Genomic DNA, 21,874 nt, shown 5'->3' with positions numbered 1-21,874 from the left:
CCCAGGCCAGCGCCCCGAGCCTGCGGGGTCTCCCAGCGCTGGGCCCAGCTCACCTTCCCAACGCCTCACGGCACTGGACGAGGAGGCACGGACACAGCCGCCCATGGGAGGGCGAAGCTGACCAGGGCGACTCGGCAGCAGCCCAGCCCCCCATGGCTCTGTCTTCTCAGAGGAATGAGACCCCCGCTGGGTGCCACCGTGCCCCCGCCGTCTGGGGGCTTCAGCCCCAGCCAGGCTGCCGGGGAGGCTGTAACCAGGAGAAGCCCCGGGGACGCCCAGTGCGTCTGCAGAGAGCAGCGCGGCTCAGGTCCAGCGTTCCCGGCTGTGCTGAGGTTTCCGCCTTCCTCAGTTTACCTGAAGGAGCATCTGCCTCTGAGGTGTCCAGAGAGACGCCCCAGGCGCTGGCTCGGGGCTGGGGACCCTGCCGGGCGGCAGTGCCTCCATAATGCCCCGGGCAAGACTGGCTCTGGAAGGCTGGACACAGACACCTTCCTGACAGTGAGCCCCAGATCCGCCTCCAGCTGAGTCCCACAGGGAGGGGGTCTTGGGAGGGGGCCTGGCCTGGGTGCTTCCAGGGCAGGCGCTGCTGGGAGCCCTGTCCCCCACCGTAACCCCAGGGAGATCAGCCCGCCACCGGACACAGCAGGGACCCAGGGGTGCAAGCGTGGGAGGGGCCCCGCCTGCCCAAGAGCCCACGCTGCACAGAGGCCAGCCCCTCCCCCAGCCGCCAACAAGGAAACTGGCTGCTGGGGTGACCCCAGCCCCTGCGCGTGTGCAAGGCTGGCACAGAGACCAAACCGAGAGGCCATGACCCGGAAACCCGACCTTGAAGCCACTCACTGAGCGGAATGGAGGCGGGGGAAGAGGGAGGAGGAGCTCAATCTACTGAGATACCTTTCAATCAACTGTCACCTGTATCAACTGTCTGCCACTCTCTACCCATCAGCTCACCAATCACCCACCTCTATCACCTATCCATCCACCCACCGATCACGTCATCTCTGCCAATCTGTCCATCGCCCGTCACCCGCCTAGCACCTAGCAACATCCACCTCTATCATCCACAGACCCACCCACCCATCAATCATCTACGATCAGGCACCTGTCATCCGCCTCTGTCATGTACCCAGGTGTCATCCTACCAGTCCCTTCTCCGTGTCCACCAGGGCCACCCCCCTGCGTGCCCCGCAGCAGGAACTGGACTCTCCCAGCAACCACAGGGCCCAGACGAGGTGCGGCTGACAAGGCCTTGGGGGAGCCGCATAGCCGGGGGCAGCACCCCCTGCCCTACAGGCTGCCTCCCCGGACAGGGGGACGGGGGCACCCACGAGGGCCGCCCTGCTCCAGGGCCCATCCGTGTCTCACAGCCCTCCTGACCCATTCGAGGCAGAGGCAGAAACCGCAGAGCGCACGGTGGGGGGCGCCCACTCAGCCTCGGCTCCACTCCCAAACCAGCGTTTTCGGCCGCCCGAGGCGAGCAAGAGGAGATTCCAGAACCTGGGCTAAACTCACCTGGCGCTCGAAACGGCACGGCCGGGAAGCCTGGCCCAAAGCCTCCTTCTCACCGTGCGTCAGCTTCCACCCTGCTCCCTTGCCGGGACAACACAGAGGCTTCCCGTGTTCCTCCCGGTGTCCCAGGGTGCACACGGGTGCGGCGGGGCGCGGATGGGGCCGGGGGGAGTCAGTGGATATGGGGGACGGAGAAACAAGAAAACCCACCCTGCCAGGGGCTGCCAGGGGCCTGAGGAGCAAAACCGAGCCAAACTCTGGTCCTGGGGCAGGGGGACCCAAGGGTGGCACCCAGCAGAAGGTCACACAGCCAGCGTGTCTCTCGTCACTGGCCTCAGGCCCCCACCAAACCCTTGCACGTCCACAGCCCCCCCCCCCGGCCCCGCCCAGCCCGCATGGTCCAAGTCACCCAGTCCCGGGCAGCAAGGAAACCAGGGAGCAGAGGGAAAGAACACAGTCGGCCACCCTGTGTGACACGGCGAGAGCGTGGGCCCCACTCTCTTCTCCTTGCGGCCAGGGGCTCAGAGGCACCAGAATGGAGACCGCCGCCCCCCGCCCTGTTTAACCACGGCTGGCTGATGCTACTGTCCTCTCCCGGCCAGTTCCTGCCTAACAGCGCGAGGAAGCCCCATGGTGCCTGCTGGCCACGCCCCTGCAGCAGGTGCAGGGCCCGGGCGGGGTCGGGAGGAGAGGGAAGGGAACCAAGTCAGAGCCTCAGACGGAGCTGACCCTCGGCTGGACCCCAAGCTGCCCTAGGCCAGGGACCGCATGGAATGCGCAGCCTCCATGGGAAACATGGCTAGAGAGGAGGTGGGCTCGGGGCGGGGAGGGGGGAGCCCCAGAACGAGCCGGGCTCCGGCGCAACTCACTGAGACCGCTTATCGCAATTAACTGGCAATCAATCTCAAGCAAGGGTCCCGGTGGGGCACCCTGCTTGGGCGGGGCTACCGCTGAGGACCCAGGGAAATGTGCCAGGGGCGCATGAGCACCCCTGGGGCTGGAAGAGGGGCTCCCTCACTGGCGAGGAGGGGCGGATCTTCTGCTGGGACGGGGTGGCGCCCGTCTCCCAGTGTCTGCAGGAACCCGAGGCGTGTCGCCAGCCCCCTGGAACTCGTGTCCCTCACGCACACACGCACGCGCCCACGCACCCACGCACGCACGCACCCACGCACACATGCGCCCACGCACGCACGCACGCGCGCGCCCAGCCCCAGGCAGCGGCTCCGCTCGCCCTGCTTCTGCCAGACGCGCTCCTCCGTGGGGTCTGCGGCTGGAGGCCCTGCCTGGGCTCCTGCTGCGCTAACCCTACAGGAGGCCCTACCAGGAGCCCTGCGGGCGGCTCGCCGAGGCCGGGCAGGCGCCGCCCCTGGCCGCGCTCCCTACGCCTGCACGCGTGCCGCAGGCGGGCAGCGCCGCGCCCCGGGCGCCGGGCCTACCTAGTTTTTGCATGCATGCACGCAGCCTGTCTTCAAGACTGGACACTCTGTTCTGCAGCTCATCGTAGTCAAAGGCGCCAATCTCCTCTTGCAGTTCGTTTAGCACTGACGTCAGATTCTGGACCTCCTCCTTAAACTGCAATACCAATTTGGCATCGGCCTTGTACTCTTCCAACACAGGGATCAAAGGCCTAAGTTCATCCATTTTCGCTTTAATCGCCTGCAAGGTTAAAATAAGCTGGGTTCAGTGCCTAGCATGCAAGAACTGGTAAGGCCTGCCTCGCCGGCTCCTCCCACGGGCGGGGCTGTGCGCCGCCGCGCCCCGCCCCGGCAGAAGGCGTAGGAATCAGTCCCAGGACACCGAGGGCTTTGGGAAAGGTCTTTATTGGCACAATGCAACATCCGGAAGTTACATGCGGTTACGTCACAGACAACACAGAGTTCTTTTTTTTCTTCCTTTTTCAAAAACCGCATCGACAAGGGCTCGGGCTACTCCTGGGATGCATCTACGGCCGCATGCAAGGGAGGCTCCTGGTTGAGTTCAAGCTTCCTTAGTGATATGGTGCTACGGATTGGAAAATAGAGTAAAAATGCAAGGTGCAAAAAGCTGTCTGGCTCTCTCATGTTACAGGGGAGTGGGCTGCGTCTTCTCTCACTGCAGCATGAAAAAACTCTTTAAAGTTAGCCCTGCAAGCAAGAAAACGAGAGAGCGTTGAGGAGCCAGCTCGCTAGCCTGGCCGCGCAGACGGCCTGAGACAAGCACTTTCACGGTCAGTTAAAAAAAAATCACACGCTACTGCTGGAGTCAGTCAAGCAAGGGCAGGAGCCTACCTCTGCTCCCCCACAGCCGCGGCGCCCCCGTCTGGCCCTCAGAGGGACCCCCGCATGGCCGGTGTGGCCTGGGGACGCCCCGGGAGCTTAGAGGGGGTCTCCGGGCCACAGGGCAGGGAGAGCCGGCCCCTCTGGGAGCCAGAGACACAAGCCCCTTCCCGTCAAGCCCGGGGGGACCCAGGCTGACCCGTGAGGAGCGGGCACGGGCGGGCCAGCAGCCGGCTGCCGCCACTCGGAGGCCTCGGGCTGGCCGGCATCTCACGGGTAACACAGACCGTATAACTTCATTAGTTTGCCGTTTCGTCTGTCTAATGTCTCGCTTTTAAAAGAAAATTAGTCCTCGCTGCATGCAGGGAGCAGATCAAAGAACAGCATTAGCATAAAAAGGACGGGGGGGCAAGCTCGGGAGCAGTCTGCAGCGGGGGCCAGGCTGTGCGACTCCGGGCGCGCGCCGCCGGCGCGTGGGCCGCGCGTCTCGGCAGCATGCAGCGGCATCTTAACCGAGGCCGCACGCACTTCTCCACGGAACCTTCTGGAAACCAGCAGCCAGCAGGGGTGCCGCCCCAGCTGCACGTCACGCGTGCAGGTTCCACAGCTTTAGTGCCCACAGTCACCGGGAGCCGTGCGCACTTCACCGCCTGCGAGGCGAGAGAGGCCCTGGGGCCCACGTCTCCCCCACCCCCGTCCGTCCACAGCGTGCCTCGTCACGGACGACCTGCCCTGAGTGATCTGTGCTCAGAGATGGCTCCGGCCAAGCGTGCTAACCCCTGCCTAGTGTGCTTTACCTGCAGGAGTGGGCGGGAGACGCGGCCGGGGAGCAGGGGCCGTGGGGCGCCGGCGCCCGGCTCGCCCACAGATGGCTCTCCTGCGTGCCAGGCAGGAGCGCTGTGGCAAGGCGCTGTGCGGGGCAAGAGCAATCCTGGCCGTGTCCCCCCGGGGCTCCCAGGTCACCACCGCTGCAGGGGACGGGACAGCACGAGGGGCCAAGCCTGGCTCTGGGGGGCCGTGGGGGGCGCACACACCTTGAACTGCCTGGCCAGGTGCTGCTTGTGGCTCTCCTCCACCTGCTTGAACTTGGACTCCAGCCCCTTCATCTGGCTCTCCATCTTCTCCACGTACTGCAGGTCTCTCTGCGTCCGCCTGTCCAGCACCTCTATGGACTGCGACATGTTCTGCACCTGTGCAGAGGGTGACAGGCGCGAGGCAAGAGCTGCGGCGGTGCCCGGCTGGCTCAGCCGCCGCCCGCCGCCCCCACGCACGCACACACGCGTGCACACACACATGCTCAGCCGCCCGCCCGCCCCCACGCACGCACACACGCGCACACACACATGCACACACACGGACGCACGCACATGCACACACACACACACGCTCAGCCGCCCCCGCCCGCCCCCACGCACGCACACACGCACGCGGCCAGCCACCAGGGGCTCCATGCATTATTTACGAGCTCATCGGCAGCATCACACACAGAGCAAATTGGTTCTGTCAACATCCTCTCTGCCATCTTGCCGAGCCTGATCTTGGGATCTGGGGGACGCGGGAGCCCAGGACCCTGGGGGCGGGTCCTCTCCAGGTGCCATTGCCTGGCCCCACCCTCGGCCCCGCCCCCAGGTATAAAGCCCCAGCCCTCCCTGGAAGGGCTAAGTGCAGGAGGAAGGAACCGGGAACGGCCCTCCCCACCTCCCGGCTCGCGTGCCATCCGTCACACGCGGCATCACGAGCGATCACGGCTCTGCAGGCTCGCACACGCCTGTGCCGGCACAGCCGCACCGAGCCCAGCTCAGACGGAGCGTCACCGCTCACCGGGGTTCCAGACAGCTCCGGGGGACGGGCAGGCCCCCGGCAGCCGCCGGCCTGCTCGCTTCCGGCTCGGGAGTGCAGCAGAGGACGACGGCCGTGGCACGGGGGTCCTCTCCCCAGAACCCGACCCCGCGGCCAGGCAGGAGGACACCTCCCCGGCAGCAAATCTCTTCTGGTTTTATTTATTTCTGCTGAATTTGAAAACCCTCTGCCGCGGGGGTCGGTGGGGCCGGGCTCGGCCTGGGCGGCCAGGCTCGGGGGGGGTGGCGTGGCCCCCATCCCCTGCAGTCCAGCAAACAAAATGCAGCCACGGCAGCCTGTGTGCCTGCAGGCAGTGTGCACAGATCCGGTTCAGAACCCAGTCTGGAAAGCACAACACGGGGCGACGGTGGCTCTGTGGCCCCCCCCCCCCCCCGCCGGGCCATTCCATCAACGGGAAACGGGCCTGGGCCTGCCTGCCGTCTGCCTGCCCCCATCTCACTCCGTCGTTCCGAGTGCCCCAGGCACTCCTTTCCATTGGTTTCCTTCACCCTCAAGGCCCAGCCTGAATGCCGCCTCCTCCAGGGAGGTTTCCTGGATGAGCCAGGCCAGACGGGGCCACGTACTACCGCGGAACAAAATCACTCTGCTGGCCCAAGCCTGAGCCGGAGCAAGCCACACGCCGGTGTCGCTACCCAAGCCCAGGGCCAGGCCGTGAGCCTGCAGGCTGGGAAGACGGCCCCTCTGCCCACCCCCTTCGGAGAGCAGCAGCCAGGGACCACACACAGCTCTTAGTTGCTGGAGGGGGAAAGTTGTAAAGATTTTAAATCTTGAATTTGTCAAGATCAAACTTCGACTTACAAGAGACAAACTCTGGCCAGCTGCCTCCAGCCCAGGGCTCCAACAGCCGCCCCAGCCTCCCGCCCCCAGGCGGCATCCTAGCCACAGCCCCCAAAGCTCCCGATGCCCCACCCCCACCCCGGCGCAGCAGGTGCAAGGGAGCAGGGCGGGGGTCAGCGGCAGGCAGCAGGCCCACCTGCCCTCCAGGAAGGCCACACCCCCTCACAGAAGGTTTCCCGCATCCCAAGCACACGCACTGATTGCCGGCTGTTTACCCAGTGCTGCCGGGTGACCGCGCTGACAGCCTGGGCGAGGGGCAGCAAACCTGCTCGCTGTCGCCCAGCCAGGCCGGCTGCCTCCTGCCCACAGCCCCGCCCGCTCCCGGTCCCTGCGGCTCCTGCGCAGGCTGGCACGGGGGTCTCAGAACGGGGTGGGGTGGGGGAGGGTGGTGGCTCCCAGGACTGTCCTCAGCCACCTGGCGGGACTCTGAAGGCTCGGCCAGGAAGTAGCTCGCTGGCGGCCTTGGCCGGTGCACAGGGTTCTGGGGCGTCTGCTCTGCCCACGGGGGTGGGTGCCCGGTGTGTGCCTCGCCTGGCCGCTGAGAGCCAGGAACAGAAGGGCACTGGGCCCAGACCAGCGGGAGAGGAGCTGAGGACAGCTCTGCACGCTGGAATCCGGCGTGCCTGCCGCTGCCGTGGAAGATGGGCCTTTAAATTTTTAAACAGGCACAGGCAGAGGGAAAGCTCCCGGGCCTTCGTCCCCAGGGCCTGGAGAGCTTTCTGGAAGCTATTTCCGCCCTCCCCCCCAGGGGCGCAGGGTCCAGGTCTCCGGTGGTCCCTGGGGGCTCTGCACGCAGCCTCTCCTCCACAGTCTGAGTAACTAACGGCCCAACCAGGCCTCGGGTCTGGTCTGGTCCAGGAACTGTGAGTGGCAGATGCTCCAGGCATCTCACTCTGACTCCTCTCAACCCGCTTGCTCAGGGGGCAGGGGCACCCCCCCCCCCGGCCCTCACAGGTGCTCGAGCCCCCGGAGCCCCGCTGGGATGCCCGCAGGAGCAAGGCTCTCACCAAGCCCCTTCCCGGTGGGCATGGGGGCAGGGAACAGCTGGTCACGTTGCGTCCTCAGGGCGGCCGGAGCTGGAGGACCTGAACGCGTAGCTCGGCCCCTCCCTCCACTGCTGAGGGAGCTGCGCCCACCAGAGGGGGCTGCGTCCTGCCTCCCGAGGCCGCAGGCAGTGGGCGGATTTGCCCCCTCCTCCCGGGCCACCCGGCATCTTCAGCCACCCACCCGTCCGTCCATCCGTCCACCCATCCATCTGCCCATTCATAAGTATTTCTAGCGGGACAGGAGGGATGCGGGATGGCCCCGCAGACCAGCGCGGCTGTGGTGCTGGGGTGGGCGCACGCGCACGCGCACGCACACACGCACACGCACACGCACACGCACTCACCTTCTCCAACAGCTGCCTCAGCTGTTTGGTGCGGGCGTCCCGGGAGCACATGGTCTGTTGGGGAGCCACCACGGTGCAGATGCACCTGCCCTCGCTGTCCTGGGCAGAGCTGTACACCTGCCAGCTCTCCTCAGGGTTGGTGGGCAACACCTGGAGGGGGCAGGTGAGGCGAGGCAGGGGGAGGGAGAGAAAGGGAGACGTGAGGCTGTGCACTGGGCACTGTATGAGGGATGGTGGTGAGCGTGCTTGTCTGGCCCAGGGGACAGGCACAAAGCAGGGCCCCAAAGACCTGGCCCGGAGGCACCAACCGATGCCCAGGGCGGGAGGCAAATCAAAGAGGCACAACTCTTTCAAAAACAATGTTTCAAATCTCAGGTTTAACCTGAAAGAGCCTGGAGTTTTAACATGGAGCCCATTGATACATCGGAGGGATCACAGTGCCCCGGCTGGATGGGAGCAGGCAGGGCTGGCGACACACAGCAGGCATGCAATTCAGAAATGAGATCCCCCCCTCCCTGGGAGGCCAGCAGGGCGGCTGGCGCGGCAGCCGTGACACCGCCGGCTCCAGCTGCCTCTCAGCCCAGAGCTGCAATGCCCCTGGGCCGCGGCAATCATCCTGCCGGCAGCCTAGCACAGACACCCACGTCCACTCCCCGGCCATTTGGGGACGCCACCGAACCGTAGGGATGCATTGGCCATGCAGGGGCCACCCCAGCCCTGGTCACCAGGACCACAGAGAAACCAGAGCCGGCCCCTCCCCTGCAGCCCAGCTTGGGTGTCCTGTTGGCCGGGCACTCAGGGCAGACCCCAGGAGCCCCTGAGCCCTGGCTGGCACACGCCCTGTACCCTCCTGCTGGCCCCGCAGGCTGCCGGCTGCCTCCACCCAGTCACCTCCTCGCTATTCTTAGCCCGGGACTGGGAGAGCCTGGAGTAGGAAACATTTGATTTCATTCATTTCCCTGTCAGAAGCTCAGGTCCAGAGGCGGAGGATAAAGTCACGAGGAAGGGCTGAGCCGCTCTCCCAACAGCAGGTGAGAGGGTCACACCAGCAGCCCCTCCCCAAGGAGCCTGAGCCCCTGGCAGCCCCGGGGAGCCCAGGAGACTTGACCTTCACCTCTCCTCTCCTATCCGCAGGGAGGGGAGCCCGCCTGGGCTGCTCCGCCATCACCATCCCAACCGGCCGTGCCCAGGGGCCGCTCCCCTGCCCCCAGGTCCCAGCAGGGCAGGGCAAGCAGGCGGGGTGGGAGGGGTGACGGGAGGCGAAGCTGAGCGCGCGGCTCCCAGGCACCCCTGCACCGTCCTCCGAGGGGACCCCGGCCCACCCTCCAGGGCCGACGGGAAAGGCTGGGTGCCTGGGGACTTGGGTCCCGGCTTGTCCAAAGTAGGGCAGGCTCCGTGGCCCCACCAGGCTGGGGTCTGGGAGCGTCCGTGCCTCGCACGGGCCCCGTGACCTTGGGCAAGTCCCCAAGAGCCCAGCCCCAGTTTCCTAGCGCTTCAAGGAAAGAGTTTCTCTCGGAGAAGCCCCGGGACCTCCGAGCCCCCGGGCGGGCTCACCCCCGCCCCGCGAGCGGCCACCGCGGGCCCGGCGCAGACGCGGAGGGAGCAGGGCGCGGCGGGCGCACTTACGCCGGTGCTGCGGTCCAGCGTCCCGCCGCGGGCGGCCGACAGCCGGGTGGTGTTGAGCCCCGCCAGCGAGGGCAGCGTCTGGGACATCCAGTTGGTGATCATAGCCATGGTACTCAGCACAACCCCGATCTTCAGCAGCGGCACGGACATCGCGCCGGGTCCCCGCGCCCGCGCCGCACCGGCGCCGGCTCCGCGCCCGGACAGCCTTCAGGCGGCGGGCACCGCGGCGGGCAGGGGCGCCCGGCCGTGTCCCCGCGCCCCCTCCGCCCGCCGCCGCCGCGCGCCCGCCGCCGCCGCCCCGCGCGCCCGGGCCATCGCCACGCCGCCCCCGGGCGCCAGGGAGCGAGGCGGGCAGGAAGCAGCCAGCGAGCGAACGAGCGAGCGAGCGAGGGAGACAGGGAGCCGCCGCCGGCCCGCGCGCCGCGCCCCGCGCCCTCCGCCGGGAACAGCAGCCCGGTTCTGAGCTCGGCGCGGGCTGCGCGCGGGGGCCGCGGCCGGGAGGCGGGGACACGGCCGGGCGGCGGCCGACGCAATCTGCCCAGGAAATGGGTGGGTTTTTCCTGCGCGCTCCGGCTCCCCGCCGCCCCCTGGCTGCTGGCGGCGAGGCCTGCAGACCACAGCCGACCGACGAGCTGGGCTCTGAGGGCGACCCGGCCTCTCCGGCCGCCCCTGGCCCGCCTGGCCGCCACCCACACCCCCGCGTCCCCAGGGGAGCGCTGGGCGGCGGCGCTGGGGCCTGGAGGGGTCGCCGGCGCCAGGGATGGGGATGGGGGCCAAGTGAACGGCCGCCTGCTAGCCGGGCAGCCGCGGAGGTCAGCCGGCGCTGACCACGGCCCGGGGAGGCGGAGGGTGCGCTGGCCGCGCGCGCCGAGGGGTGACAGGGCGAGCGCGCGGGCGCAGCTGCGGGAGGTTTGGGGATCAGGCGTGGGAGCCACGCCCGCGACTGGCAGCGACCGGGGGTCTGGCCGACAGGCTGGGCAGATCCGTGTCCCCACGGGCGCTGCCTTCCCGGGTTCCCGCGGACCCGGGGTGCGGGGACCCCCGAAGCCTCACCCAGAAGGCCGGCCTGCCCAAGAAGCTCTGGGCAGCGCCCGGGGCTGGAAAGGCAGCCAGCACAGAAAGTACCGCCTCCCTGGCGCCCGCCCACCACGGAGAGCAACTCGTGGGGCAGCCAAGCCGATCCCAGCCCGAGCGAGACCTGCTGGCCACGGCGGTGGCTCGGGTTTGTTTTTCTGATTAAGGCATGGCAACCCTCTGGATGCGCGGCCAGCGGCTTCCAACTGCTGGGCGCGGGCGCCACCTCCCAGTGCCAGCTGGTACTGCAGCCCTGCTAGCAGCCTCCCCGCCCCCACCCCAGGCTGTCACCCCGGTGTGACCATCTGCCCGCCCCTCTCCTGACCAAGGCTCAGGGACACAAGCCCCGCCTGCCCAGCCCCCCACCCCTGCTCCCTGCAGGCGTCGGAGCTATGCTGCAACCACTTGAATCCACCGCAGGTGCACCCCCGGCTTCACAGGTTATTTCACACCAGTAAGTGCGAGCCGTGGGGTACAGCCAGCCGCGAACCCCAGCACGGACGCCACAGCAAGACGCCACAGCAACGCCTAGAAGCTTCCCCGTGAACTCAACAGCTGCCCTCGCGGGTCTCAGCGCGCAGAGCCCGGCCCGGCCCACGAGCCCTCCTGGAACCCGGCTCCCCACCTGTACGGGCTGAAGGGGGGTGGGGGTGGGGGTGCAGGGACCAGCTCGCCTCGGGAGAGGAGCAGGCGTCGTCACCGCCCAGGGCAGGAGATCGGCTCCTAACCAGCTTCGGGTTAGGCTCGCCGTCAGCCCTGCCCCGGCACTCTAGGCGGTGCCAGCCTGGCTGGGGCTGCCGACCCAGGGAACGCGACGCGGGTCGTGTGCAGGGGCGAGGCAGGGCTGCTCGCCGGCACTGCTGGTGCCACGGGGCTCCTGGGGACAGGCCAGGGCCTGGAGAGCGGAAGCCCCCCCCCCCCAGGTGCTTCTGCCGAGCTCTGTCCTGCGGGCAGCCGGGGAGGGGGTATGTACGGTGACCCTGTAGGCACAGCTGCAAAGCATTCCTTTGAAAGTGAGGTTCTGGGTTCCTGGCGTGGAGCTCGCGGAACGTGAGCGGGGCCCTGGGACTCCCAGGATCCCGGGATGTCGGTGGGAGGGAGGGAGGCACTGACCCACCCACGTCCTCGCCTCCTTGTTGGCCGACGCTTTGAGGCCCCTGCAGAGATGCATGGTTCTCACCAGCCCTGCGTGGGCTGTGACAGCTCAGCCCCGGAATGCGGGCCCTGCACCTGAGCCGCCCCCCTCACGGCGCTGCCCACACCTGCTCTTGCCTGGGAGATTCAAGCGAGTCGCCCCCTGCTGGCCCCTGTCCAGCGTGCGGACAAGGGCTCTGGATGGGAGGAGGAGGATTTCCCGGGGAGGAATCCCCCAGACCTCCCCGGAGCCAGGGGCTCGCTCACATGGGCATCTCTGAGCAATCAGAACCCCACGTCACAGCGGGTGCTGGGCCCAGGACGCTCGGGGGCTCAGTGCCAGGCCTGATGTCACTTAATCCTTGCTGGAGCCCACGGGGCGGAGCCACCGCCGACTCCCGGCCACTCGGCTGTCCAAGGTCACACGGCGGGGCAGGCGGCTGCCAGGCCAGGCCCCTCAACACAGCTGTCACGCATCCCCGGGGGTGGCCCGACGGAAGCCCCCGCCACCTGCACAGCCCACGAGCCACGCAGGCCGTCGGAAGGCATTCCCAACGCCCTGGCTACCACACGCAGGCAGGAGGCGTTTCGGCGCTGCCCTGGGCGACGCCTGGTCACCTGCCGGGGCGGCCGGGTCTGTCCTCACGCGGGGCCCCCACGGTCTCCGGCCTCGGCAGCCGCACCAGCTCAGCCCAGCCAGAACGCTCTGGAAAGCACGGGGGCTGCCAGGTGCCTGGGGAGGGTGCGCCCACCTCCACGCGGCCGTCCCTGCAGGGACAGTGGGTGGTGCTGTCAGGGAGTCACCGAGTGCCGTCCACTACAGCCGCACGGCCCCACTGGGAGAGGCCGCTGCCCACGATGGACCCCGAAGGGGGAGGTGGGGGTGTCCTGCTGTGTACGATGAGCTGGAGGGGAGCGAGGAGCGGGAGAGAATCAGAGACAATCAGAGGGAGGAGGCAGACAGTCAGAGGGAGGAGACAGAGGCAGAAGCAGAGACCAGGGCGAGCACAGGGCTCCCTCATGAGTGACCGCTGCTCCCGGGTGCCTCTCGCTCGCTCTCTCTGCTGGAGCAAGAACATCCTTGGGCAGGGAGGGGACCTGGGGGCCCGAGCGTTCCCTCCCGGCAGCCACGGCCGACCCCGGGGCAGTCCCAGCCTGCGCCTTCCTGCCCCCCCCGCCCGGCTCCCTGCCCCTTGCCCTGCTCCTGCGGCCTAGGTGCCCCCCGACACGGCCCGTGGAGGCTTGGCTGTGTGACGGCCGTCTCGGCCAGTGGAGGCCGGATGGCAGGGCCACGCTGGTCTCGGCTTCACCCGTGCTCCCTCCAGGGGGTGCTCCCTGCCTGGGCCCCCAGATGGGCAGGCACACGGGCCAGCGCCATGGCTGCCCGCCACAGATAGCCTGTCGTGTGGGTGCGAGACGCAGCCTTGCACGGAGCCAGCGAGAGCGGCTGAGGCAGGGGCTGGTGTCCCCCGAGGCTGGGCCTTCTACCTCCCGCTCAGCCCCCCAGCGCCTCTGGGACGCTGCGTCCCCCGGAGTCCCGGCCCGCACTCGGTCCCGTTCTCGGCCCTCCACGCCCCCCACCTCTGCCCCGGCTGCTTCCATCAGTGGCTCCCGCGCTCTCGGTGGTGAGACACAGGGCTGGGCTCTTTGCAGGGAGGGGCTGACTGCACAGACGCCCCCCGCTGGGCTGAGCGGGGGGGGGGGGTGGAAGGGTTTTGGGGGGGCTACACAGTGCTCCTGTTGCCCCCTCCCAAAACTGAGAAGGCAGCCCGGTGTCCGTGGAGCAAATCCTGACGCAGATTGAAAGGTGGCGTCGGGGGCGGGTTTGGTGCCTGGCGGCTGAGATGCCTGTGTCCCACTCTGGGGGGCTCGGGGTCTGCACGCAGCGCCAGCTCCGATTCCCACTCCCCGCTAATGCAGACCCCGGGAGGCAGGGATGATGGCTCCGGCACTCGGGTTCCTGCCACCCACGTGGGAGACTGCGTGGGGCTCCCGGCTCCCGGCTCTGCTCTGGCACAGCCCCTGCTGTTGTGGGCCCCTGGGGAGTGAACCAGTGCACGGAAGACCTCGGTATCTCTCAAGGAGATGCACACTTAGGGGCTGGCGTTGTGGGCAGCGAGTTGAGCCACCGCCTGTGACACGGCATCCAGTACAAGCACAGGGTCAAGTCCCGGCTGCTCCACTTCCGGTCCAGCTCCCTGCTGTGGCCTGGGCAAGCAGCGGAGGACGGCCCAGTCCTTGGGCCCCTGCACCCGCGTGGGAGCCCCGGAAGAAGCTCCTGGCTTCATGGCTGCAACAGTCAGGTCTGGGCCAGACCAAAGCCGGGAGCCAGGAGCTTCTCCCGGGTCTCCCACGCGGGTGCAGGGGCCCAAGCACTTGGGCATCTTCTACTGCTTTCCCAGGCCATCAGCAGGGAGCTAGACCGGAAGTGGAGCAGCCGGGACTCGAATCGGCGCCCACATGGGATGGATGCCGGCGCCGGACTCAGCGGCTTTAACCCTCTGCGCCATGGTGCCGGCCCTCAGGGACTTCCCAGCGCTGGCTGCGGCCTCTGGGGACGGCGCCTCTCCCCCAGGCCCCTGCGTGCCGCGGTGCAGTCAGTGCCCTTCCCGGGGCCCTGCTCACAGCCGGGGCATCTGCGGCCGGGGCTGGCACGGTGGGCGGGCGAGGCACAGGGACTCACGGCCTCCCAGGCCCTGTTCTTTCTTCTGTCCCAGGGCCGAGTGCTGAGAGGCCTTCTCAGAGGCGTGGGGCCAGCTGGGAAACGCCTGTGGGGCGGGGTTGCCGCAGGCGACGGTCTCCACGGTGAGGGCTGCTCCCGCGGGCACAGCCAGGGCCTCGGCGCCTTTCTCGCTCACCGCGGGCTCCCTGGGACTCTCCCATCGGATCTGCAATGTCGTGGCCCTGTGCACAAGCAGGAGGCGCCTCAGCCCTCGCCCCCCCCCTTTGAGACCAAGGAAGCTACCGCCAGCAGCTGGCCCCCGGTGCGTGCGCCAAAGCCGTTCCCCAGAAAGGAGTCGTGAGTGGGCCGGCGGCGGACGGACAGCAGCACCTGCTCTGCCCAGCGGCCAGCCCTCCCCAGCCCAGTGCAAACCACGGAGCTGGGCGGCGGCAGGGTGGGGGGAGCATCCTCGAACTGCTTCCCACTGCCTGGACCTCGGGGCCCCCAGTGCTCCCCACCGAGCCCCGCCGAGCACCCCTTCCGGTGCTGGCCCTGCTGGCCCGCTCTGGAGCCAGCCTGCATGGTTAGCAGTGGCCGCACCATGTGGTCGCACAGTTAGCAAAGCACAGGGCCCCGGGGCCCTGTGCGCCTCGCTGACTGGGGTCTCTGGGACCCAAGAGACAGCACCAGCCCCCTCCCCCCTCCCCTGGGGCTCCATAACACCAAGTGGTTCTGCTTTCTCTACTTTTTACTTTTCTGTTTTAACAAGAACCTGAACCCAGGCGTCCCAGGTGTCAGACAGACCCGGGGCCGCGTCCAGGCCGACTCATCCTTTCTGGGCCTCCGGGCACGTCGCTTACCCCCCCCCCCGTCCATCTCCCCATTTTGAGAATGAGGCTGGGGCTCGCGCCCCACAAAGAGCCACGTTCCCTCCCGGCCTGGGGCTGGGTGCGCGGTGACACCTGGGACAGCACCGGCTGCCGGCTGAATGCCGGCACCCTCAGCTCTGCTGGGCTTGTTTTCCGTGTTGGGGTCCCTCTCCCCCTCCTCCTGCCTGCGCTGCCCGTCGCGACCACACTGAGGCGGGCAGCCCTGCCAGCGGTAAAGACGGCAGGACTGCCGCTTCCCACCGCTCCGGCCTCGCAGCGGGAGTTGGTTCCCTCCCCGTGGGCCCCGTTCCCCGTAGCTGTCTGAGCTTAGCCGGTAGCCCTGTCTCACTTCACACGGCGATGCCCGTCCCGAGCACGGCCGGGATCTGAAGGCAGATTGTCCTTCCTTCCGCCGTGGGACAGCGCGCCAGCGGCTGCCCCGTGTGGGATTCTGTGGCTCACAGCTCGTGCCCTGCCGCTCCCCTAGCCCCACCCGGGGACAGGCCTGGGTTCTGAGTTTGCTCAGGGCCACGGGTTGGGGTCTTCCTGTAGAGTGGGCTGGGTGGGAGGGGAGGGGCAGATGCGGCAGGGGGACCTTCCTAGGACTCCCAGAGCAACCCCCGCCCCCGCATACCCTGCCCACACGTCCCCGAGGGCACAGGCCCCTGGAACGGCTCCGCGGGCTCCAGGACGGAGTATATGGCAGTCACCCAGTAACCCTAAAGGCAAACAGCGAGCACCCAAGAGACTGTGTCCTCGGCTGGGACCTCGGGGAGCACCCAGGCCGCCACATGGCCGGGGGAGGGTGCACAAGGCTCAGGCACCCCTCCCCGCCCGGCACACATGTGCCGAGCAGGGACACGAGAGTCGGGGCGCCTGGTCTTCTCCCGGCCTCCTTCCCTCCCCCACCTTCCCACCCGGGCTCCCTGCTTCCTGGGTTCCGGCTCGGCTCCAAAGCCTTCTCCCGGGCCGGCGCTCACTCCTCCGCTCTCCTGTGCAGCACCTGGTGCCGGCGGCGCCTGGGCCACCGAGACAAACGCCCACAGCGGGGCCTCAGGTCTGCCCCGGGTGTCGGACGGCAAGGCGTCCTCGACGCTGCAGGCTGGACTGGACGGAGTTCCGTCCAACCCGTGGGTGACCAGGAAAGGCTGGTGAGGGGCCGGGCGGCGGGACACAGGACGGGGGGCTGGGGGCGCTCTTTGTCTCAACAGAGCGGGAGCCGAGGCTCAGAGGGCAGCAGGCCTTCTCAAGGTCACCCACAGCGCCCGGAGGGACAGGAGCCACAGGGCGGGCGCCTGGGCCCCAGGTCCTGGCCTCAGACAGCCCCCACCCCCACCCCGTACCTTTCACACCATCGTATACAAGGCCCGCCCCGCCTCCCCCAGGCCCACCTCTGTGTTGTCACTCCTTTGCAATGCCAGCCTTTTGTCGGAACCCACAGAACAAGGCCGGGTCAAAGTCCTGTCTGAGGACAGAGTTCACGGGGGCCCACGGCTTCGGGCACGGGCGGGCCGTCAATCCACAGCTGGCGTCCGGCCTGCCCAGGGGGCTCGCCCCCTCCCTCCCGCCTGTCTGCCTGAATCCTGTAAGCAGTGCTGGTTAAGTGCAGGTGAAACCCACCTGGTCCCACTGTCTCCAACCCAGGGACCTAACGCAGGGTGTGGCCGTGCGAAGTCTGCCTGCGGCGAACGTGGAAGACGGATCCCAGGGCGTGTGGCTGAAGCCGACAGGTGCTGTGTGCGCTCACAGGTGTGAGGGCGTCGCACAGGACACCTGGCCGCCTAGCACTCGACACAGGTAGGAGCGAGCAGCTGAGACTCACAGCAGCCCGGCCTGCACCCACCCCCACTCCCCAGCCCCGGCTGCGCCTGGGAGGTCACTGCCAAAGCTGGGAGTCACCCAGCCCGGCCCAGCCCCGGTGGGTTCAGGCCAGGCGGCGGCAGCAGGGCGACCAGGCTCTCCAGAGCGGGCTGCCGAGGGAGCCGCTCCCCGGCCTGTTTGTAGGCACGGAGGGGAAGGACTGGGGACATCCAAGCCAGCCACCAGCAGCAGGCTTGATCCAGAGATGGCCAGGGAGGGCAGAGGTGCAGGTGAGGGTGGGGCGGGCCCTCCAGGGACCCAGCCAGGAGGGAAGCCCCGCCTCCAGCTCACCCCCCACAGAGGAGCCTCCCAGGGAAATCCCTGGTCCCCTTCCTGACCGGGGCAGGAGCTGACCAGGGTCCTGAAGTCAGGCAGCACCAGACCGCAAGGCTGGGGATGCAGGTGCGTGTGCCCCGGGGCTGGAGCAGGTGGGCAAACACTCACCACCGAGACAGCTTCTGCCTGGACTGGAACCCCAAGTTTCTCCCCAGAACAGGGGGGCGTTGGCCAAGACACAAACAGGAGAAGCATTGTGTGGCCGCAATGGTCACTAGGAAGGTCACTAGGGCCGGGACGGTCCTTGGGTCGGGGACGGGCACCTCCAGGGCCAGCGAAGAGGCGTCGCCGTCCTGCTGCCGAGCTGTGCCCACGAGCTCAGGCTGGCTCCCAGGGTCGCCTGCAGCTCCTTGGGACCCGCTGGGCGCTTCTCTGCACGTGTGTGCGTGTGTGCACGCGTGTGTGTGCACGTGTGCCCGTGTGTGCTTGCATCTGTCCGTCCACGGCACGCCTGCCATCCCTCGGCCAGACTGTGTGGGGTGGGGGTGGGGCCGAGAGAACTTCCCTGCTGGAGGCGCCACGCCGAGCCTCTCCTGGGGGGCCGGGGCGGGGGCGCGGCAGCCCCCTGTTGGGCTGAGAGTCCTGGGCAGGGAGAGACCAGGGACGCTGGTTCCGGCATCTTCTCTCTGTGTCTACCTCCCTCCCTTCTCTCTCCTTTGTCTCCTCTTATTCCGACAGGGAGGGAGGCAGGGGTGGGGGGCCAGGGCCTGGGCAGTGGGGGGGGGGGGTCTTGGGCTCATCTGCTTCCTGGACTTGGTGCTCGGAAGCGCCAGCCTCCCAGCCCGGAGCGTGGCACAGTGGCACGGTGGAGAGGGCGTTTTAATGTCACCCCAGGCAGCCGGGCTCCGGAGACTGGCACACTCTTCCCAGCCCCGGGTGCGGTGCCGGCTCGACCCTCCCGCCGGGCGATCGCACACAGCCCTTCCCTCCGCCCAGACCTGCGGCTCCCAGATGCATTTAAAATGGAGAACACCCGGCAAAGACTGGCTCTGTGCTGAGCCGAGCTCAGGAGACGACAAGCCCACCGCACTTGCCGGGGTCCCCGCGGTGCACACAGCACAGCTGGGGCTCCCAAGCCCTCCCCCAGGAAGCCAATGCCGCCTGTCCCCGGAGTCGGGGCGTTCCGGGAGCCCCCAGGGGAACTCCGTGAACCCACCGGGGAAGGCTGGGCCCCCGCCGGGCTGTGTTGGGGCGAGAGAGTGAGACCTGGACCCCCCCAAAAGCCTGGGAGCTCCCCGCGTGACACCAGCAGCCCCAGGCTGAACTTCTCAGCAGGGAGTGGGGGCAGGGGAGGGAGGGGTCGGCGCGCCCCCTCCCTCGGCCCCAGGTCCACCCGCTCCCCAGCCCCCAGCCCCCGGCCCCCGGCGCTCCCCGACTTTGCCGCGCGCCCCGGCCCGGCCAGCGCCTGGCGGGGAAGAAAATGGCGTTGGGTGCACGTACTTGGGTGAGTTCGGTGCCCATGAGGATGAGGAAGAGGAGGCTGAGCAGCTTCTGGGCCGGTGGCATGTCTCGCGGCCCCTCGGACGTCCTGGCGTGCGGGCCCTGGGTGCTGCCGGCCGGCGGCTGCGTGGACGCGGACGCGCTCCCGGCTCAGCACCCGGAGCAGGCGGCGCGCGGGCTGTGCTGCGCGGAGCCTCCGCTCTGCATATTTATCGCGTCCCGGTTCCGGCGCGGCTGCCTGCGGGGCTGGGCTGGGCTGGGCTGGGCGGGGGCTGCGCCCTCCGCTCCCCGCGCGCACGGCTCCGGCGGCGGGAGGCGCGCCCTGCGGAGCTCGAACGCGCGCTCGGCGGCGCCGGTGCCAAAAGTTTGCCGGCGAAGGGCGAGTGCGGGGGTGGCGCGGGAGGACCCGCGCGCCCGAGGCGGCTCGCACGGGGAGGGGGCGGCGGCGGCGGCGGCGGTGGCCGGCGGGGAGGCGGGCAGCCCGGGACAGGATGTGACATCAAAAAGGCGGGGGAAATTGAACCGGGACAGAAGCTGCATCGTGGCCGGCGGAGGGGCCGGGGAAGGCGCCCCAGGGCGGCGCTGGGGTCCGAAGGCCGGGGACCCCAGGAGGGCCGGAAGGCGTCCTTGTCCGCACCGGTTAGGGAGGTCAGTGGAGGCGCAGAGCCGGGAAGGGGGAGCAGGGAGTCGCGCCAGGGCGTCTGTCCACAGCCCACGTGCCCTCAGCTAGGGCCGAGAGAGAGCAGGCAGCAGGTGCCCCCCCCAGAACCCCAGGGAGGCGATGGATGAGGGTCTGTGCGTGCACCTGGGCCATATGGCTACCGCTGCTTGTCCGTCTGCTCCTGGCTGTGGCACAGCTGTGCCAGCCCCAGGTGCCCTGCCTGTACCGGGGGTCCTGGGAGAGGACTCCCAGCAGGGCTGTGGGCTTCGGAGGCTGGCCTCCAGGACCACGTGTCCCGCCTGCAGTCTCCATTTTGGGGGTCAGGCTCCTGGCCTGGTCTCTGGGAGGGCCGGTGTGCAGTGGAGGCTTGGGGGCTCTCTGCCTGTTTCCTCTCGCTTTCTCCTTCAGAAAATCAACTCTGTCCCAGCGTCCGACAGCAGGCGGCTGCAGGCCCAGCCACGAGGGCAGAGCGGCCAGCAAGGCCACGGCCGGCTCTCCTGTGTCACCACAAGCGGCACTGGAGGTCGGGCCGTGGAGGACGGGGATGCCTTTCCCAGGCCACCCAGGCCGGTCCAGGGCACGTGCCAACTCCTGCCCCTCCCCCCGGACCTCCCGGGCCCTCGTGCAGGAGCTGGGTGTCGCACCTCCAGAAAAGATGGAGATGGGGTCCTGGCCTTTGTTCTCTGAGACGTCAGAGGGCAGAGCTACGGGCTGGGTCAGGGTGCGCTCCCGCCCTCACCCCCGCGGGCGCTGGGCAGAGAAGGTTCCGGAGTGTCTGAGATGAGGGGGAGATTGAGGGTCTTGTTCGCCCCGCCCCTTCCCCGTGTTCTGTTGACCTGGGAGCTTCCGGCTTGGTCTAAGAATCAACAGCTGACACTGGAGGGCGGCCAGGGCCTGGGGAGACCCCTGCATTTGGAGCGGGGGGCTGAGTCGTGTCCCCACTCCCAGGCAGCGGCCTCCTGGCCTCAGTTTCCGTCCGTGCAGTGGGAGCGAATGGGGCTGCATCACGGAGACCACGCAGGGGTAGGAGGCGGCCCCCGGAGGGCAGCGGCGCCCAGCCCGGATTCCCGTCCAGAAGGGGTCACAGCAGGTGGTCAGGGGCAGGCTGCGCCCCGGACTCGGCGGCTTTGTTTCTGTGGCCCGGGGAAGGCGGCGCTGGGCTCCTCAGTGGACTGGCGTCCGGGATCCACTTTTAGCAAGAATTGTTTTTATTTTTAAGATTATGTAACCACATGACCCAGAAAGTCCCCTTCGGGTGTCTGCTCTGGGCTGTGGCGGACAGCGACAGCACAGCAGCCCGGTTCACAGCATCGCCGGCCGGGGGCGGCGGGGGGCGGCCGGGTGCCTCCGTGCTCTGTGCGGGGGCTGGCAGCCCAGGACAGCCGGGCGCCTGAGACCTCTCTCCGGGGCGGGCCCCAGGGGCCTGGTGCTCAGTGGAACAAGCCAGGCGCAGAAGCACAAAACGCACTTGCCGGGGCCGGGCTGTGCCGTCGCCGGGAAAGCCACCGCCTGCAGTGCCGGCATCCCATATGGGCACCAGTTCGAGTCCCGGCTGCTCCTCTTCTGATCCAGCTCTCTGCTGTGGCCTGGGAAAGCAGTAGAGGATGGCCCAGGTCCTTGGGCCCCTGCACTCATGTGGGAGACCTGGAAGAAGCCCCTGGCTCCTGGCTGTGGATCAGCCCAGCTCCAGCCACTGTGGCCATTTGGGGAGTGAACCAGCGGATGGAAGACCTCTCTCTCTCTCTCTCTCTCTCTCTCTGTCTCCCTCTCTTTCTGTAGCTCTGTTCCTCAAGTGAATAATACATTTTTTAAAAAATGCAGCTACAGGAGAGACCGGAGGAGTCAGACTCACAGAGACGGGGTGGGAGAGGTTATCGGGGTCTCCGAGGCAGGGCCGGGGTTGCGCGTGGGGTGCAGGTTTGTGTCGGAGTCCTGCAAAGCTTTGGAAACAGTGGCGATGGTTGTAGAAGGCAATGAGTGTCGCTAATGCCACGGACTGTGTGCGTCAAGTGGTTGAAATGGCCAAGTTCCTGTGGTTTACGCTGGGTTCCGCCCGCAAGTTAAAGTTGCTGTCCCGACGCCGTTGAATCGTGCCCTCGGAATGGGTGACTTGTGTGCGATGTGAATTGCATCCCAATAAAGCTGCTTTTTAAAGACTTACAGATTCTGGGGTGGGCAGAGCACCTGGGGTCTGACGCCGGCTGTGGCTCCCAGCTCCGGCTTCCTGGGAGGCAGCAGGTGACGGCTCCGGGACTGGGTTCCTGGCTCCTGGCTTCAGCCCAGCCCCAGCCAGGGCGGGCCTCTGCGGAGGTGAGCAGAGGAAAGGAGTGTGTGTCTGTGTCACATAGAAACCGGTTTTAA

The 21,874-nt window shown here is 68.1% G+C and overlaps 1 protein-coding gene across 2 annotated transcripts in view; it reads right to left on the bottom strand.

Annotated features, from left to right (window-relative positions):
* OLFM1 (olfactomedin 1) overlaps positions 1 to 19,063 on the bottom strand; it is a 28,982-nt gene extending 9,919 nt beyond the window's left edge. The window contains exons 1-4 of one of the 2 annotated variants that reach the window (XM_070058864.1): positions 18,853 to 19,063; positions 7,852 to 8,001; positions 4,799 to 4,954; positions 2,946 to 3,165 (exon numbers count right to left, since the gene is read on the bottom strand). In XM_070058864.1, coding sequence (XP_069914965.1) covers positions 2,946 to 3,165; positions 4,799 to 4,954; positions 7,852 to 8,001; positions 18,853 to 18,918 — 592 coding nt within the window. In that variant the 5' untranslated portion in view covers positions 18,919 to 19,063. Of the gene's footprint in view, positions 1 to 2,945; positions 3,166 to 4,798; positions 4,955 to 7,851; positions 8,002 to 9,477; positions 9,760 to 18,852 lie in introns of those variants that run through there. The other variant, XM_051831465.2, reaches the window with a different exon arrangement.
* Between the last annotated feature and the right edge of the window lie 2,811 nt (positions 19,064 to 21,874).

The sequence above is a fragment of the Oryctolagus cuniculus genome, chromosome 1, assembly GCF_964237555.1.
Source record: "Oryctolagus cuniculus chromosome 1, mOryCun1.1, whole genome shotgun sequence".
In the NCBI taxonomy this organism is placed as follows: Eukaryota; Metazoa; Chordata; class Mammalia; order Lagomorpha; family Leporidae; genus Oryctolagus; species Oryctolagus cuniculus.
This window is presented reverse-complemented; position numbering and strand designations above follow the sequence as displayed.